The sequence below is a fragment of the Pyrus communis genome, chromosome 10 (genome assembly GCF_041283825.1).
Source record: "Pyrus communis isolate YQ-2024b chromosome 10, ASM4128382v1, whole genome shotgun sequence".
Taxonomy (NCBI): Eukaryota; Viridiplantae; Streptophyta; class Magnoliopsida; order Rosales; family Rosaceae; genus Pyrus; species Pyrus communis.
This window is the reverse complement of record NC_142574.1, coordinates 17,488,188-17,508,853: the sequence shown is the minus strand read 5'-3', so window position 1 is coordinate 17,508,853 and position 20,666 is coordinate 17,488,188. Positions and strand designations below refer to the sequence as shown.

At 39.2% G+C, this 20,666-nt stretch overlaps 1 protein-coding gene across 1 annotated transcript; it reads right to left on the bottom strand.

Moving 5' to 3' along the window:
* Window positions 1-514: 514 nt before the first annotated feature.
* Window positions 515-10,345, bottom strand: LOC137729700 (E3 ubiquitin-protein ligase UPL3). The gene is made up of 18 exons (XM_068468707.2): window positions 9,091-10,345; window positions 8,821-8,931; window positions 8,601-8,717; window positions 8,333-8,503; window positions 8,063-8,224; window positions 7,180-7,428; window positions 6,983-7,104; window positions 5,462-6,893; window positions 4,746-4,835; window positions 3,103-4,650; window positions 2,745-2,966; window positions 2,532-2,636; window positions 1,942-2,022; window positions 1,778-1,846; window positions 1,561-1,689; window positions 1,230-1,352; window positions 867-1,130; window positions 515-715 (listed from the first exon to the last, which is right to left on the bottom strand). Exons 1-17 carry the CDS (start codon window positions 9,958-9,960, stop codon window positions 1,065-1,067), a joined length of 5,667 nt encoding a protein of 1,888 aa, XP_068324808.2. The 5' UTR covers window positions 9,961-10,345; the 3' UTR covers window positions 515-715; window positions 867-1,064.
* Between the last annotated feature and the right edge of the window lie 10,321 nt (window positions 10,346-20,666).

Here is a 20,666-nt window from a genome sequence, read left to right as displayed (position 1 = left end):
TCACCATATTGAAGGCATTTTGAAGGAAGAATTGAATGACTTCCTCCTTTTCTCATCCGAGTTGAAGGTTAATCATGAAGAGAGCTTGTTTCTTTCATCCTATCATATTTGTGGGAATTAGTAGGGATATATATTTTCTTCATGTCTAACCTTTAACTTGGACAAAATAAAGAAGTGATCATTCCCTTAAATATACCATATAGCCCTGTCCAAGCCAATCCTTTCTAACAAACGAAGCCTTAAATGTACAATTAGCAACTTCTTTTCGAATCAAGAGAATTTGAACTAGAGACCACCTAAGAAAAACATAGCTAGACAAAAGGCTAGTTGGTGCAAAACTAGCAACTTGACATATGTTTTGTTTCTTCATATTCCTAATGTCGTGGTTTGATGATTAGTTTCGGTTTCTTTATACCAGCCACCAGGCCACCAGCGACAGGGCACCGGCGGCCGGCCGCCAGCCACTCGGTTTCGTTACGACATGCAAAGGTGAGGGATTGATGAAAAATGGAAATGAGCTGGAACAAATTTATTTGAAATCAGAATTGGAATGAAATTACAAGGCATAAAAATGTTTCACATGTTTTTGTTTCCCCTTCATCCTTTATACCGCCATACATGTATATTCTACCACCCTATATTTATTTACAGTCCTCGGCGGCTCAAACTGCTCTCTCCATTCACTCTCTACAGTTTAAAATTGCGTCGATCCAACCTGAAATGAATACGACCAACTTCAGAACCAAACCAAGTAAACTCAGAGAAAAGCCACAAACACAGTGAATAACAATGCGTGAAGAATCAAAATATTTGCAACTTTGGAACCGAAACAACGGAGAACCATCTGAAAACGTAAAGAAACTGACCTCAACAATGTTGATAAGTTTAGAACCGCGCCAACGACAAAAGCCATTATTTGAGTGGAGAAGTAGAAATGCCACTTCCAACATCAAAAGTCATCCAAGGCTAAGGCTAATAATTAATTGCAAGCGGAAGACAAAACACTCCTAATTGTTTTGAATGTAATTAATATACACGGATCAATACGGCTAATCCCCAAAAGCTCATGACAAATCAAAGGATCCTTGCCCTTCACTGATTGCATACAATAATTTCTTGAACATAATTTCCTGTTTGAGGTATCAGTCACAGCACACAATATCAAGAATAATTACAGTATATGACGGAAATTATATGTTCGTGCATTAATAAACTGAAAACAATAATACCTTGGTTGAATAAGGAGGAAGCTTCAGGTAATTAGCGCATGTCATGACACTGGGCAGGTCATCATCTGCCAACTCTGAAACCCCGGTCCCGTTGGTTGCCGCATTATTTGCAGTCGAAGAATGCTGCACCAAAAATTGAATCATTTGACACCATCCTAAGTAAGCATGACCATTCTAAACATAACGTTATCATTCAATTACTCAACAGATGCCCAAAAAAATAGATCCTCAACTTTATAGGATACATCACTCGAAACACTCATCTTATACTGCATTTGCGTAAGGAACGAATTGCAACAGCCCACCTGTATTTAAATCAGTTGTACCATACCTTTCTCACAATCGTCAGTTTTGGATTCAGCACTGCCAAACCACCAGGTGGAAGCCGAGGTGCACCAGTAACAAACTGGCAGAAGGCACGCTGCTGCTCTGGCGTGAACTCACCCATAATCTCGAGCAACTACAAAATTATAAACAAGACCCATATAAGAACAAAACAGAACAATTCATCCCCAGAGCACTCCCATGGATACAGAACAAGAAGTTACATTAAGTATTGCAGGGCTCTTGGCATTGTATCCATGATCAAACTTTATATGATCAGCAAGGGTCTCCGCCTGCAAAAGATCAGAAGGAAAAAAAGATAAAATAAGTTAGCAATGTTCCAATTAAAATAGTGTAATTTAGCGAAGGGAAATAAGTAAACAATTACCTCCCACAACTCTCTACGACCGCAAAGCAGATAGTCCAACTCATGTGGAGTAAATATTTGTAAAGATGATATGTCAAAGACCTGAAAGTCACGTAGTAAACACGAATGGAATTAATAATTGGACAGAAGAGAAAATTCTCACACAGCGCACAGAGAAAAATACAACTATCACAATTGAAGACTAACTACCAGGTTTTAAGCTAGAGAGAGGCGCTTATAAAATAATTACAAAATAAAACTAGTGAGTACCAGACCAAAAAGTTAATAAACTACAGTGATAGGCCTGGTCCAGCAACCTACTCAACACCAGGTGCGGTTATTCACTGTTACAGAAGCATACACCCTTTTTATTCAATAAATTTTCAAATTCCTTCTCCCCTCCACCACCATCACCTTCCCCCGAAACCTTCATAGGTTTGAGTTCACTTGCAGTTGGCAGATACAATAAAATAATGCATATTAATTACAATCGCAGCAGGACATTGAACTAAACAATGATATTTGAAAGAATCCTGGCACATAAAATGAAACTTCAAACATTCAATGAATTTATTACGAACTCAATAATAATCAGATAAAAAAAACTGAACCTGATTAAACCCTGCTCTAAATGCTTCCATTTGCCTCATTATCCCAGTCTTCACTGTTGCGTCAACAACTAAAGATATGTACTCCTCCAAGTTATTGATGTCAACCTAGAAATTAAACAGTATGTTAAAAATGTCATTACAAGCACAATAGAAACCAAAAAAAGTAAATGAAGGCACAAAAATAAAAATAAACCAGAAGACAATTTTGCTCACATTTTCATCTCCAGGTTTCAACACATAATCTGGATAGCCAGGGAGTGTAAAATCTAAACACAGGTCATCAATTGACACTCCACGTAAACGCAATTCAACAATGGCATCACGATTATCACCATTTGATTCTAAATATAGTTTCCGGCAGACAAGATTACGTAATTCTTGCAGAGTCTTTCCAAGCTCAGCATCAAAGGAAAGGATATCATGTAAATCAAGCTCCTGAAGGAATGGAAACAATGGAAGGAAAATGGGTTTAATTTCTACATCAAAACTGTTTTGGTAAAAATATAATACTAAACCACTTCAATAAAACTATATGTGAAATGAAAAAGGTTATATTCTTCCACTGGCTTACTTGACCAAGCAAAAGCTTATAAAATGCTGTTGATAGTGGCAAGTCCAATAGCCGCCCATCTTGAAGAGCCTTCGCCATCACACGCCCAACCAACCTAAAGTATTCTATCACTTTTGAAAACTGGCTACCATCAGAAGCAACAGCGTTTGGAGGCCAGGGACGAGGGAACAACCCAAGCGGAGCTTGGACAATGTCACCATTGCTTTTGCCATCTTTATGTTCATCTCCATCAATATCCATTGATGTTTTCTCCATTGAAGAATTTGACCTCCACATGCCAAGTCTAACTCTTTGTAGGTCATGACTTAAAAGTGTGTAGAACTCAAGCGTAGGACCCAAGCCAGTGCCCACTTCACCAAAATATTCTACTTCAAGCACAGATTTTTGGCTGGAATACATCTCCATTACTTTTGCAGCAGAATCCAAAATCCGGTTTCGGGAAACGCGGACTTTCTGCCGTTGCAATCTCCCAACTCTCACCTCTCGTTCATTTGCACCATGACCATCAGCACCTTGCTGCTGCTGAAGACGGTACAGAGCGCGAGACAATCCAAAAGCTGTTGAATAGAAATACTGTCTCCGAGTCTCAAAAGGAAACAAAAATGGACATGCTTTTGTCAACTGGTAACACCAAGAAGGAAGACTCCCACTGCACAAGGCAAGGGCATCTTGAATTTGCCGGGCTAATTTGGGAGTGAGTTTGCTGTTAATAAATTCCTCATGAAAAACTCTAGCACCAGTTGTACTCAAGTCATCCAAATTCAAAACTTTACCCTCAGCAAAACTGTCGGAAACTATCTGAGCTCTCAGGCGAGGTGCAAGCTGATTCAAGCCCTCTAGTACATGCAGTAGTGCCAGTATATTATAAGTAGGATTAGATTTTTCTAAATCACAAGGAAGCTCTCCCTGCAAAATACTATCCAAAAGTGACATTCGATGCAATTGAGATTCGGAGTTGGAATTGGAAGCAGAGCCAGATTTCCCAGATTTTGTTGCAGTTGTAGGACTTGCACCTCCGACAGATGCCCTGTCAGTTTGATTGTCTGGCCTCTGGTATGTGATAGTGTAAATATCACTCCATAGCCTGCTACCTTCACTGGATACAAAATCACTCCCAGCATACCTTTCATCATCATCCTCATCCTGCACAAGCTGTCTCTGAATAGCCTGATAGATAGTCAGATGCCTATTAAGCTGCTTCCCTCCAGAAGTAAAAATCAACTTAGGAGGATCACTAGAACTGCCAAAAATAGGACGTCCTTGTCTATCTCTGCCTCCCCTAATGCCCCTGCTGGCAGATCCAAGCCCAGCCATAGCGGCAGCAGCAAATGACATCGCACCTTTTGAACCATAAGCAGAATTACTACTCCTATGCTCAGCAGAATCTGAGCCTCTACCCGTAGCAACTCTGCTACTAGAGCCAGAAGCTGGGTTAGTCTGATTGTCACTTGTGGCTGAAGCTACAGTAGCATCCTCAGTTGAGTCTCCCAATTTGACATCGTGTACTTTATCCGGCATGCAAACAGGAAGAGAGTCATCTCTTAGAACCTGCAAAAGTACCCATAATAGCAATGAGTAAAATACTCAAAGTATCCAATATCTCCTGTCCAGGACAATAAAAATTAAAGACTCAAATAACATACATCATGGTCATCATCTTCGTCATCTGAGATGTCATCATCTTCAATAACCAATTCATCCATCTCAACAGGCGATATATCCAATTCCTCATCCTACAGAAAGACAACATCAATGACTGTTCAGACAGAAATATGTAAAAGGCAGATATGGGTGAACTATGGCAGCGATTACCTCCAAACCAAACAAAACGAAAAGAAAAATACACTAGAAAGAGGTCGTAGTGTATTAAACAAACCTCATACAGATGAGTCTAAGGAAGTGAATTGCCAACCAACTTTAACCAATAAGGAAATTTTAGCATTAAAAGATAAGTGCTTAAAGAGCGATGGGGAGTCTACATTATAGACACCAAAGTTAATGCACTGCCTTACCCCGCATACCATTCTAAATTCCCTCACAAGGTTTGGTTTCACCAAATACCCAATAAACCCTTTGTTGAATAAAGTAGCCCATCAGAACAAGACCTTCTCATAATTCTCTGTCCGTTAGAATTTACATCTTTAATTGGATTATCAACACACTAAGCTCGGATGCAAACTGAATCCATATCGGAACCCCAATGCCATATCAAAACCCATCAGATATGCAAAGAAAGAGATTGCATTAGTGAAAAAGTACTACTAGAAGTGTTTGTTAGCATGAACAAAAATAACCCAAACACTGCATAATTCAACAATTAAAAATAATTATGAATGTCGCTTTGGTATCAGTAACAAACCTCAGAAGTAGTGTCCCCATTTGTGGGCTTCATTTGAACATCTTTATCAAGAGCTGCTCGTCTACGAGCTGCATTTCTCGTTTGAGGTCCTCTTGCTTCCTCCTGAGAAGGCTTCAAAACAGCTTTACCCTTCCCTTTTGATGAGCTTGCGCTCTTCTCTTGTGATGGTTCCCTCCTAGCTGTATCTCCTATATTCACAGATGTTCTGGATCGCGTTGAATGGCGATGAGTGGTGGTAGCAGGATTTGAGGTAGACAGAGATGAAGCACCAGCACCTGTAGGTGTAGTTCCAGATTCTGAGTTTCCAGCAGAGACAGCAGGCTTCTGACCAGATTCCCCTCGCTGTACTCGAGGCCAAAGAAACTCTTCTACAGCAGCTAAACTAGCTAATGGATCAATCAGAACGACGTTCGATGAATAGTCTCGGAGGGTCTTTTCTCCTTGTGCTCGACAAAGACGCAACTTAAAGGGCTGAGATAATGCACTCAGTCCAGAGGAGAGGCGTGCGCTCCCAGTGGATGACCTAGATGAATGACTCAGCACGACTGGAAAACGCTCTAAGGACGACAAAGCATTTTGGAGCTTCTGAACGAGGACAGTCATTGGTGCTACACTTCCTTCATTAATACTGAAAGGAAGAGCAACAGCAACAAATGACTTAAATCTTCTAAGTGCTTGCTCACGAAGCTTGGGCAAATTAGCTTCCGAAATCCTCTCCTTGGAGAAGTACCCATAAGAAAAATAGTTGAGCAATGCTGCCACAACACCACTACCAATGAACTCAAAAGTGGATACACCGTCCCCTTTGCTTAGTTCAGCTAGCATCTCAGATACCACACCAATCATGTACTCCTCCTTACTTGCAGAACTATCAACCAAGCGAGACCCAAAAGCTTTCGACTTTCCCTTTGCTTTCGTTTTTTGGTCATCAACACCTGAATTCAACTTCATGCATAGATTCTTTAAATGTAATAGATCATCTGTAACTCCAACTTCAACAGCCCCAGGATCTGAAGGGAAGTACTTGTCTTTAAAAGCTTTAGCACATGCACTGACAGCCATTCGAAGGCTGGAGTTAACAGTAGGAATCTCCACTGAACTTGGAGGTGAACCGATATTTGCTGAAGGAGGACTCTTAGTTTCTTCCAATGAATTTCCATCTGGATTTGAGTTACTGTTGCGTCGTCTATAACGCCTAGAACGTGATGATGTTCCAGGAACAGGATCACTATCCTTTTCAGCAGAAGATACTGGGACAGGAACTGAATTTGGAGTACCAGGTAAGATGAGTTGGTCCACGGCATGAACAACACCTTCTCTCACAAACACCTTGGAGAAAGTATTGGGAAGCTTCTCCATGAGTATCTCAGCAATTTGGAGAGCAGGAACCAAGACATGCGGATCTTTCCATGCTAAGACACCGGCTAAGAAACTATCAAATCATTTAATAACATACAAGTTAGTAACTGTAGTACCATGCTGTCATCATATCAAGAGATCTGATAAAGAAATATACGATACCTTGAAATATTTGTTGAACTTAATAAAGACTGTATCATCTCTGCATTGCTGAAGTACATTAATTTCCCAATTACTGAAAGACATTTGTGGCGAACAGGACCATTAACGCTAGAACCATAAATCTGTTTGGCAGGTACACAAAAATCAATTATCAAATATAAACAATTAATAAAATCAGCTGAATGCCAAATACTAACCTGTATTAAAACAGGAAGGAGATCCATTCCAAATTGCTGGAGAAGCCCAGGCTGTTCATTCAATAATTTCTCACGAGCTGAAACCTCAGAACCAGTTCCATTGGTGTCTTCTTGTTTCCCAGAGCCGCTAGCAGACGACTTTTTCACAACAGGACCCTTCATAAATACATTGAAGCTGGATGGAATGGAAATGGTTCCTTGTGGCAATGGAGGAAGTAGCTCATTTGCCAGATTGACAATCTCAAAGATCTAGCCAGAGTATAAAAAATCACAAGAATTTAAATAACAATAATAAGAATAAATTGCAAGATTAAAAAATGGTAACCACCATATAAAAAACTTTACATTAACAATTCAAAACCCACTCAACAATTCTAAACCAACCAAGTTTGCTTCTTTTAGCCGTCCAGAAAAACTACCCGACGCAATGGGCAGTTAGACAAGTTTTCATTGTTATCTCAAAGTGATTATACAAGGTCCAATGAAGTTCCATGTGGTATAGATGTCCATACTACACAGCATTCAGTTACAAACCCTGTACTGATGCTCTCTCATGGATGAACTCCCATGAAAAACATGCAATTTCCCAACTCAACCCTACTAAAAAAATATTTTGATAACACCACCATCAACGTGAATTTCAACCCAACTGAAAAAAAAGCTTGATAACAGCACCATCAATACCATTTTCAACCCAACTCAAAAGAAACTGATTCTATGTCATAAGTTTATAAATGCACAGAAAATACATTAACTTTCAGAATAATCATTAGCTTACAAATGTAACGTAGGTACATACTCGGAATAAAAACTTTTCAGTTTACCCAAACAGAAGAAATAATTAAACGGAGAAGCTAAAATGTAACCAACAAAAAAAATTTACCTGCTCTGGTGGCTTACTTAAAGCAGGAGAAACTGATGTGCTAGAAGAAATTCCAGAACCTGAAAGTACATCTTTAAGAATTCCACTGATCCCAAGAAGAAGCAAAGTTTTAGACCCTAATGGGGAACCACTTGCACAGGTTGATAGTAGTCGAATTAAACCCTGGATGGTTTTCAAGTCAAAGTATGAAACTTTTTCACGAGCAAATGTGGTAAATGTTCAAAGTATCAAAATAAATAAAAAATAAAACTAAAAACAAACTGGACTCACAGTATAAGTCGGTGTACTTAGAGTTGACTGACCACCTCCAGAATTGCTGGTGGAAATAAGGGACGCAGCGTGAGTAACTAGCCCATGGTTGCATAATTCATCAAGTTTGTCAGGAGATGATGCAAATGCTTCAGCAATTCGTGTCAGACATACAGAAGCATGTTCCAAAACCTACATAATAACAAAAGGGGAACATTATGCAAACGGAAACGAAAACTAGATAGACTTCTGCTGTTTTAACTTAGAAACTCTGGAAAGATGAACTTACCTTTGCATCATGATACTGCAGAAGGTTTGTCAACAATGGGACAGCTTCCATCACAAAGTCAGCTGCATCTAAAGGAAGTTTCTTGCACATATTCGCAGCAGTTGATAATGCCACACGCTGTAACATAGAAACAGTTGAAGAAAATCCAAAGTAAAAATAAAACCTTACTCAGCATATACCTAATTAAATTACAATGTCAAAAGTTAACTAGCAGGATTACCTGGACTCCTGTGGAGAAAAAATCCAGATAAGAAAGCACTGCCATAAGAGCACCGGCTCGAAGACAGGCAGTTGGGTGTTCTTGTGAAATTTTCTTGAGAGCTTGCAGTGACTGTTTGCATCATAACAACCGTAGAAATTAGAACAGAGTAATCCAAACGTGCAACTAAAATGTGCACAAAAAAACATATATAAAAAAATTCTCAGGAAATACCAATACTTTTGCTCATTACACAGCAATCAACTTAATATATGAACAACAAAGACAAACCTGCTCTGCCAAGTCCATGTACTCAATCGTCAACAACCTTGCACAAAAGCAAGAAACAGCACCATAATGTACCACGGCGGCACAAGACGATGGAAGCACATCGCAAAGATGAGTGAGTGCTCTAGCTGCAAGAAGCATAATATCTGGATTGCTCTCATGATTAAGCAATCCCACAAGCACAGGCACAAATGAATCAACCGAAAACGTGCTCAACGACTCCTCAGTTCCAATTGAAAGCATTTCACACAGTTGAGTCAAAGCTTCCACCTGTTTCCCTTCTTCCCCATCAGCTCTTAACCCAGATAAAATCTTCTTCAGCCTCCCGCTCTGGTGCGAGGACGAAGCCGAACCCATAGCCGAAGAAGGAAGCAGGTCATCCAGTCCGGCACCGATCTTCCTAAGAAGCCCCTGAAGGGCACTACTCGCTGAAGTCAAGTTCTGGTGCAAAATCCCAACACCGCCTTCGCTATCATTGTCATCGTCGTCGCCAGTTCCACCTGCATCCATATTCAACCCTAGGTTCCTCTCAGCTTCCCTCTCTCTTTCCCTCTCCCTCTCTCTTTCCCTATCCCTAACCCTAACCTCATGCTCCTTCTCCTTCCCTTTATCCGAGCCATCCTTATCGGAACTCTTGTTGCGGCGGCCGCGCGAGCCGGACGATTCGTTCGTGGGGTCCATGGGTGCGGCAGGTGCGGGTTCGTTTTGGGTGCGAGAGGCGCGGGACCGGGTCGTAATCGGAGTGGGGCTAACAGAAGATAATGAAGAAGCAGAGAGACGAGCGCGCTTGGAAGAACGAGTGGTGCGACCAGACGAAGAAGAAGAAGGGGCTGCTGAGGTGGCCTCCGCCCGCTTCCGGCTCCGAGTTTCCATACAAGAACCCCAACCCCCGGAAATTCGTTTCACTCGCTCGCCACCGAGCGGCGATCACACCATAGCGGATCCGATTGTCGCCTGCGTCAAATCCTAAAGCCCTAGGAAGATGAAAAGATCGAACCTTTGTCGAATTCAGCTCAGCAGGAGCAAAACCCCCAATCTGAAACCCTAGATTATTCGCACTATAAATTATTGAAACAAAAAAATCCTAAAAATCCGCAATTGAACGCGAACCTGTATTATTCGGGGACATAATTGATTGGATTATACAGGGATTGGGATTGACAATGAAATTCCAGTTCGATTTTTCGATTAGAGAGACGCACTGAGGACGAGAGTGTGAAAGGGGAAACGGAGGAATGAAACCCTAAAACTGGAGAATAAAGAAAATAAAGAGGAGCAGACCTTTATATACATATATTCGTTTATTTTATTTTATTTTTGTTTGTTTTTTTTTAATTTAGTTGGGAAAGGCAAATTGGGAAATCTCGGTCGCTGTCTTGGTTGGACCGTGTTGGTGTTGATGTTGGTGTTGGTGGAGAAATATATAAGGTGGTTGTGTGTGAAGGCTTGTGAGCTATCATGGCGGGTGATTATCTGTTGGGCTTTGTTAGTTTCTTTTCTAATGATCACATGGAACGGGTCGAGCACCCATGTTTAAAGCGTTTAATCCATGACGAACTTTATTTTTAGACTGAAATTTTATCAAACGTATAGTTGGATTGTAATTTGATGAAATTTATTAGGTCATGCTTTCGGCCAAAATGGTATCAGGCTGGCCAACAACAACCTTCCTACCAGCCCAATTTTTGGGGCCCAACATCAGAGCTTCATATAACCCAATAGTAGTGTTTGAAATAATCCAACAGAACTCAAATTGGTAATTCTCGAAAGAAATCAAATATGTTGGACCCCTAGCTGCAAATCAAATGTTTCGAAAAAACACTCAGGCTTGTAAAAATCGATCGATAAATCCACACAAGAGTGAGACGTAGAGCAGAAAGAGAAGGAGAGAGATTTTGTGAAAAATTTACTTGTAGTGGAGGACTAGCGACTCGTGAAGAAGGAGAGGGTTATGCCGTTTTTCTTCCATTTCAATATTTTACCTTCAACGGTGCATTTTGATGGGAGATCCAAAAATACTGTATGGTCTTTTTTTGGTACAGCAAACTATGGTCTATTAATAGAAATTGGATAACTATGTGCCCCTCTCTCTCCCAAAAACCCCTAAACTTCTGAAACCCACCTTGCTGTCGGCCTTAGCTCCAGCTTGGGGTTGGTGGCAGTCCGATGCTCTCCCCTCCTCGCTCTCACCCTTTCTTCCACCCTCTTGTTTCCTCCCTTTCTCACCATCTCTCCCTATTTTTTCAATCACATCCATCTTCCCCGTTCTTCCACCACGTTCTTTTGGTTTCCACCCTTTCCTCTTATTTCTCCCACTCTTTCCATTCCCAACACCTTTCTTCCCCCCATCCCCCACCCCCACCACTCCTTTGCTTCCCCTTTTCAAGCTTTCCTTTACTTTCCTTTTTCTCCTCTGTTTCTGGTTTTTTTTCCTGCACTACTGTATTGTTGATTTACTTTGGCTTTCCTTGAGCTTTGTCTCAATTCTTTGGGCTTTGTCTCAATTCCCCTGAGTTTGTCTTAGATTATGGCATTTATGCACCTTTCTTTCTCTAATGCTTTTTTCCATCGCATGTCCTCAACTACCAACCACTGCTACTCAGCCCGAGTGCTTCTCCTCAGCGATGCACTTTGGTTTTCGGTCGCTGTTAAAGTGCAATTAGCGCTATTTGGTAGGATTATGGGAGCACTTGCTACGCGGGTGGCCCACTCACCCTTATTTGTTGTTAATCCAGTTGTTCCATTTCGTTCGTTCTCTTAGTGGTAGTGGCCTTACGATGGAGGCGCGTTGGCTGACTTAGTGGTGGATGCTGGTTTCCTCTCCCTTTTTAGGGTTTTTTGTTGTTTCTCAGTTGGGTCCTTTTAGGCTTTTTGTTGTATTTGCTTGTCCCTGTTGGGCTTGTATTTAGGTTATGGGCTTTCTTTTCCTTGCACTAGTCTTTTTATTTAATGAAAGTAACTTAGTTTGACTAAAAAATAATTTATTGCAAGGTTATAATTTTGGATGAGGCTATGTTTAGCCTTATGGTTGGAGATGGCCTAAGGCAATGACTCATATGATATGACAACATTGCTAATGTGTGCCCGTGACATCCAATGTCATGTAAGTTGTTTTCTCAAGTAGAAATTGACACAAGGCTTTTAGGCATGTTTAGATGACTTACATAAAATAAAGACGCCAATTTGGTGGTGTCCTAAATCATCGTGAAATGTCTGATAAAATAAAAGTACTTAGAGATGTTTTATTAGTTTAAGATGTCATATTTATGTCTTGACATGTGTAAGCAAGTCTTTCTCATTAGATACATGCCTTCATACAAAGTATTTCTGCTCATGTTTCAAACCACTTCTAGTAGAAGTATGTGATATTATTGATACTCAAGTACTTTATGGAAAAAATTTTTAGAAATACTTCTTGAACAAGCACTTATTCTTAAATAATTATCTTTTTTTCAAGTAAACATTTTTCCAAGTGTTTTAACCATTATAAGTACTACCAAACCAATCTTAATTTGACTAATGATTATTGAGTTCATGCCCAAATAAAACAAAATTTAATCAGACGAAACCAAAATTGAATCCAACCGATCATCTTGTTCGGATGCTTTTGGATTTGATGAAAACCAAACTAGACAATGTTCACTTCAACTTTTTCTTCTCACTATTCTAGTCCCTTTTTTGTTTGGTCGAATGGTCTCCTTGCCTGTATATCTTTTAATACACAAAATTGATGTTTGTATTAGAGGATGTGTAAGAAAAATGTTTCAGTGTGCCGAAAATCTGATCCTGTACACTAAGTGTTATAATATAAGTGGTTGAAATGTTTCTTTCAAGTATCTAATAACTTGTATTATAACACTTTATATACCGTTGAAGTGTATTGGGTGCAATCCCCATTTACACACGAATCAAGTGCAAATTCAACAAAAACAAGTTGCATGGCAACAAACAATGATTGGCCTATTTGAGACTTAATGGGCCTTTCACTAATAGAGGCAAGTAGACCCTCCCATTTTAAAATATTATTAGTTGCTCCATGATTTGAGACAAAAAATACTTTAAAGCCCACTATCCTCTATGGGAAATTTTGATAAAACAAATATAAATCTCAAATGTCCCATTCAAAAAAAAAAAAACCTATGGGGAAGACTTGACGTGCAAGGGTAAATGACATAAAAAAGAATATGAGTTCTTATATCAAAAAGGGAAAATACAAATTTAAAGGAAAATCTGTTTAGTTGTGACAACATGTTCTATCCAACTAAAATATGCTTTGAAGCATGTATCATCACTATTTAATATTTATCAACTTCCCCCTTCCCCTCACTCCATTTTTTAAATAGAGTACTCATATAAAACTAATGTTTGAAATATCTTGAATATGCTCGATATTTCTATGAAAATATCCAAAAATTTAGGAAACGATAGGGAACCATATCCGCGATATTTTTGGAAATCAGTCAATTTCCTCAGTATTTAATGTATCCTAAAAAAATTTTGACAACAAATTTGTAGATGGTTTTTTAGGGACACAAGATGAATGGCGTTTCAAGATGAATTATTTTTGGTCATATATACAGTCTGGGGTTTCAAGATCAAGCTTCGAATTTGACGCAGTTGTCTAGTGCACTCTTGCACGTAATCTGTTTGACGAAATGTCTCAATGAATAATTTGGTTTCTGAGTATCAACAGTACCAAATTATTGGAAGTGGGAAGCGTGTCTTGACAAATGATGGTACCAGTGGGAGAAAATATAACGGAGAGGATGATGGTGGTGGGGAGGAAGACAAGGGACTTAATGATGGAGGAGATGAACAAGAAAGTGATGGACTTACATGCTTGAACCCGTTGATTGGTGAGGATGTCTTTACTCATGCCACCTAAGATGAAGATCATGGTTGTAGATAAGCTGGTGTAGGTATTGGTGCAATTGGAAAGTACTAAAGGAAGGCCAAATCAAAATTAAAGATTTACTATCAGTTTTAACTCCCTGGGCCTATGCATTCTTTATGGTTTAATTTCTTTATTTATGGTAGTCGTTTACTTCAATAAAATCTGTGATGCTTTCATGATGAAAATTTCAATTAAATTATGTATAATTTATTCGTTTTAGTGAAATGTTTTATTTTATTACTTGTCATTAGAAATAAGTTTTATTTCTCACATATCACATACTTACTTTTTACACAGTATCTACTCCTTAATTCTTGATTCATACGTGTATTGTGACTTCATATGACATTTCCTAGACAATAACTTTAAATTTTCATGTTTTGAGCAAATTTCCACCATTTTCACCAAAGGCAATCGAAACCGATATCGATATCGATATATCCATCAATATTTCCAACGATACAAATATTTTAAACATTGTATAAAACAAGTTTCACTGTTACCATAATGTCATGATCTTATGATATAATGTTGTGTATTTTTTTTATATGATATTGCATATGAATTATAACATCATGTGGCTTTGAATCTCTTTCATGTAAGTTAATCTCCTTTACACAAAGTTTGTCCAACATCCCTAGTTATTTCATCCAAAAAAATGGAACTTCAAACTATGTTGTAGGTATCTGTTTTGCCATTATAGTTAGAGCACCTCTAACGGGAGTAACAATTGGGTAACGAAGTTAAATTTTTTTATGCCATGTAAGAAAAATGCATCTCCAATAAAAGTAGCAACCCAATTAGCAAATTAAAGAATTGGCAACTAACCTTGTAAATACAAGATCCGTTAGGTATCGTTTGGTATGTGGGACGGGACGGAACAGAGTGGGACAAGACGTTCCGTCCCACGTTTGGTGCGCCTAAAACGGGTGGAACGAGCTGTTCCACGGGACGAGTTTTGGTTGAATTTTCGTTCCACCTCACGCTCCTAGAACGACTCGTTCCACATCCGTGGAACACAAAATTATAACCTCTTCGTCTCCTTCTTCTTCCTCCTTGTTTCCATCCGAGGGCATCTTTGCTCCCGCTCCGTTCCGTTCCGTCCTGTTCCATTCCGTTCCGTTCCGTCCCGTCTGCATATCAAACAATACCTTATTACTTCTTCAAGTTAGTCATTAGGTCCCACAATATATTTTGTTCCAAAGTATTATTTGGTAAAGAGTTAAAATAAAATTTGGGTCCTATAAAATAAGATAACGTTAATATATTAATATTTTAAAATAAGCGTAAAATTTGAATAGCTAATTGGAGAGGTAATATTTTAAAATAAACGTAAATTTTGAATAGCTAATTGGAGAGCATGTTGAAGTGATAAATTTTTAAAGTGATATAAAAGTGCCAAATTGTCACATCCCGGCCCGGGGCGGACCACTTCCCGAGCCCGCTCCACCACCGTAGCACGATATTGTCCGCTTTGGGCTTACCATTCCCTCACGGTTTTGTTTTTGGGAACTCACGAGCAACTTCCCAGTGGGTCACCCATCATGGGATTGCTCTCGAGCGCTTCTCGCTTAACTTCGGAGTTCCCATGGAACCCGAAGCCAGTGAGCTCCCAAAAGGCCTCGTGCTAGGTAGGGATGGGAATATACATTTAAGGATCACTCCCCTGGGCGATGTGGGATGTCACGAGAACTTCCCAATGGGTCACCTATCCTGGGAGTGCTCTCGCGCGCTACTCGCTTAACTTCGGAGTTCCCATGGAACCCGAAGCTAGTGAGCTCTCAAAAGGCCTCGTGCTAAGTAGGGATTGGAATATACATTTGAGGATCACTCCCCTGGCGATGTGGGATGTCACACAAATAAATCAGCAAATGACACTTTTAATTTCTTTTTTACTAATTTCTTCAAATATGCTTTTACAAAGTCATGTAAAATTAGAGTTATAAGTTCTTGAAAAATGGGCAAGCAAATTTTACCAAAAATAAGGAAAAATGGGCAAGCAAACTATCACATCACTCTAAGACAATCTCCAACCCTTAGGGATAAAGCTTAAAAATTTAAGTCATAAGCCAAAAACTGTTTTTCTTCTCCAACCCTTATGGTTTAAAATTTTAGCCCAAGATTACTACATATGTTATAAACTTCTTATTTAAGTGTGAATGTGTAAATCTTAGATTAGATTTGATTATAGTTATTATCCTTATTAGGACTTGTATTTCTTGGAGGAGAAGGATTTCTTCCCTCCCTTATTACTATAAATAAAGGCACTGCTTAGAAGGAATAACACATCCTCTACACAGCCCTACAAACGCATATTTCTCTATATTTTCTCTGTGCCGCCGACCCCCTCTTTTTGTCAGTTAAATATAGGCCACAACACGTTATCAACACGATTTTACTATTGCGCTTAGGAATCTGACGTGAAAATTATTCGTCTCCATTCAGGGGAGTATTACGTTTTAATTATTTTTAATTGATTAAATTTTGATTTTACTGATTCATATACTTTTATTGATTCAATTTAAATTTTTTGTATTGAACGTGATACAAGCTTTGGAGATGAAAAGCCGAAATTGAAGAAAAATTTTCTACATCAAACCAGTTCATCAATATCATCACGCAATCAGGTTTTTCCAAAACAACGGTTTTTATCTTGATATAAGCCCTGATATCCTGAACATTCACCATAATGCATAACCCAACTTTACGTTTTTTGAATTTTAGATTGTGCATAAATTATGTATGCATTATATTCATAATTGTTGAATTATGTGAATTGATATTGCTATGAATCATGTTGAATATATGCTTATGCATTAATTGTATAGTTTGATTGTGCATGAATTCAATTGAATTGAATTGAAAAAAAAAATAAATAATAAAAGTTAAGGTTATAGAACCCACACTATGCAGCGACCTCGAGCAGCGCCGCCGACCCCTGAGCCTAAGCCAGAGCCAAAAGCTCCAACCCTTTGGAACCCAAACCCATGACATCGTTTGGACGTCATCCACCCACCCAAAATCTCGATGTTTTTCACGGTGTCACATGCATGGCCCGTAGCCATGCCCAGCCACCATAACTGCCATCTCCGATGACCTGTAGTCGTCATTGACCATGATTTTGGCCAAGATTCGTATGAATCTCCATGAATTTTGAAAACCCCAATTTGAATCTGAGGGTTTTTGGTTTATGGACGTCGAGATTTTTCGTTCTCCGTCACACCATCGAGGTTCCACATCAAATTCGTGACTCATTCCGAGTTCTTTGACCAAAACATGGCTGCCTGAAGCTGTGGCGTCGACCTTCTTCCTCGGTGACCATACCCAGTGAAGTTGGGGTGTTCTTGAGCTGAAAAAAAAAAGTTTTTTTCCTTGCTTTGGGCTCGCCTACAGCAACCCATTACTTTGGCTCAGCTTGCATGACATTTCCCGTAAGGCTATGGTGTCTCAGTGCATCGCGATGCACATGATCACATCCTTGTATGGTTGTGGTGCTCCCCTACAACTTGCCGCACCAGATCGCAACCACAAGCTGGTGCATTCGTGCATACAAAGCACACGATCGGTGCCCTCACTAGGCTGTTGGATCTTACCTAGTTTTGGGCCTGCTTCCTGACTCTTGGCCCGTGACATTCCAGCCCATTTTTGGGGTTGGATCCCATTCTTTTTCACGGTTTTTAAAAGCTCATTAGGGCTTTGGTCCAATGTTTTGGACCACCAATTATATTGCCTTTTTTTTAGGCCTTATGGGTTTTAATTTTTTCGCCCAAACTTTAATTTTGGTCCGAAGTCCAAATAATTAATTCAATTATAATCATAGGCCCCGAAGACCTACTTGTACATATTTGTTGCATATTTTTGTATATACATGCGTCTGTCTGTAGGTACTATGAACCTGAAGTTCATAAACTTTTCTCGAAAAAAAAAAATTGAATGGTTTTAAGTTTTCAAACTTTTATGCATGTGACTGGTTCAATTAATTTTATTTCTAGGTATGACTAATGGGAATAGTGCAACCACGCACACCGTTTTGCGTGAAAGCATCTATTTCACTAACTTCATACATAAGAATGCACCTCTGACAACCCTATCAGGCATCCAAATTGATCGAAGGATACAGAAAAGCTCGCATAATGTTGTCCAATGGCATTATTTTGACCATTCAAAAGACAAATTATTCTGCACGTTCCGAAAGAAAATTGTTGAGCGTTAAAGATATTCGAGATAATAATTCGACAAGAACTACCACGTTGAAACCTATGTAGAAAACAAAGTTGAATTTATGTGCATCACTTCATACAAATATGGGCAGAAGCGTATTCTAGAGAATATGGAGCATATCCCGAGTAGTTTGTTTACTACAACCATACGCCCTATAGAGAGCTACTATGTGGTCGGCCCTACCTCAGGGACCGTGCATGAAATTACACTTTGGCATGATCATTTAGGACACCCTAGACGAACAGTAATGCGCCGTATCCTCAAATCATCACACGGTCAACCACTAACTTGAAGTTTAAGTTTGATTCAAGGAATCGCATGTCAAACCTTTTCTATGGGGAATCTTATTATTAAGCCTTCTTATGACAAGATTCGTTCAAATAATCCTATTTTTCTACAAAGGATTCAAGGGGACATTAGTGGACCGATTCACCCTCCATGCTGACATTTAGATATTTTATGGTATTGGTTGATGCTTCCACATGGTTGTCACATGTGTGCTTGTTGTCCACAAGGAACACTGCATTCTCCACACTGGTGGCTCAGATTAACAAGCTTAGGGCTCACCACCCTGATTATCCGATCAAATCTATTTGATTAGATAATGCTGGTAGAATTCGCATATAAAACTTTTGATAACTATTACATGTCGGTTGAGGTTGAATTGAACATCAAGTACCTCATGTTCATGCCCACAATTGCCCAGCAGAGGCATTCATTAAACGCTTACAAATGATTGCTCGATCGTTGGTCATACGTACTAAGCTCCCAATCACTGCTTGAGGACATAAAATATTTCATGTAGCCATGTTAGTCCGCTTGAGGCCTGTTGTGACCCAACCATATAGCGTCACTTAGTTGGTTACCGAATACGAACTCGACATATTGCATCTGTGTGTTTTTGGTTGTGCGGTTTATGTGCCGATTTTGCCGCCCTTATGTACAAAAATAGGGCCTCAGCGAAGGATGAGAATCTATGTCTGATATGATTCTTCTATGAGACAATATTCCCGTCGTTAGGGGGAGATAAGAACATCAATGTTCTTAAAGAACGACGCGAATTATCGTGGACGACTCCCACTTTGTCTCATTTAGATCCCCGCACCACTCAGTTTGAAATTGAAGTGCATCTAATATTATATCTTCAAAGCATAGCTCAGAGCATGCCAGATGCTTTCACTGATCTAGCGCGAGTAACAAGATCACATATTCCAGCTACGAATGTGTCTGCAAAGATGAATGTACCAAATGTACAACAAACTTCCTTCTTGGAGACCCGAGACACCACTTTGGTCTATCCACGTACATTAGCGGCTAGCCAATCATCTGCCCCTACACAAAAGCGTGGCAAACCTTTTGGTTTAAAGGATTCACATCCCCGAAAGAGGAAACCCATGACATAAGCCCCTGAAGAGCCTACTGTGAATTTGACTGTCGCTTACTTATTATATCTAACTCATGAGGAAATTTTAGATTACGAAAGCGTCATTGAATAGACGAATCCACCTCTCGAGAATCATGAGATTTCGGTTCATTATTCTAGCTTGGATGATGTTTGGTGTAGAAATTAGGGGTGGGCTATGCAACCGCACCAAAACCGAAACTTTTTGCGTTGCAGTTCGGTGTGATTTTAAAGCCAAAATTGAAATGAAATCAAAAGTTTGATTCGGTTCGATGTGGTTTCAAATGGTTTCGGTTTGATTTTTTGAGAAAAAATTACAATTTTAAATTTACACCTATTTACTCATAAGGCGATATCATTTTCCTTGTACATAAATCAATGAACCTGCAACAAAAAAGTTCAAAAAAAAAAAAAAAACTGCAGCTAAGGAAGTTAGAGATAGAGAGATTTGTCTGACCATATGCAACAGTAGTACCAATCTACAGCTCACAACCATTAAAGAAAGTATATATGTATATATTTTTCATACAGCACAATTTGTATAAGTTATATATCAAGATAAACATTGTTATTAAGCACATTTCTCAAGCAAAAGAATGCTGATATTTACAAGTGTGCTGCATTAATCAGATTCAAGCTTCTAGCACATCTATGAACTTTGTGCGTTATTTAGATCGACTGAAGTGTTATGATTAGGGGTTGGAATTAGTAATTATACTACAATATAAGTCATATTGACTGCACAACTTATTGTGTATGGCCAGATAGATAAACATGAGTTTTGAGAGAGAGAGATGTATGGACTCGAATAGAGGTGCAAAATTTGATGACATTCTATTCTAGTGTAGTTGAGTCCATACTAGAAATGTATGGACTATAATAAAGAACCAATTAGAACATAACATTCAATATATGGTGCGGTTTTGGTTTTGGTGCAATTTTGAAAACCCAAAACTGAAACCAAACCTTTTTCTTAGCCGCTGTTCAGTTTCAAAATCGCAAAACTGAACTGTTTGGTGTGGTCCAATTTGATTCATGTTTCGGTTTTAGTTTTTGGTTCTA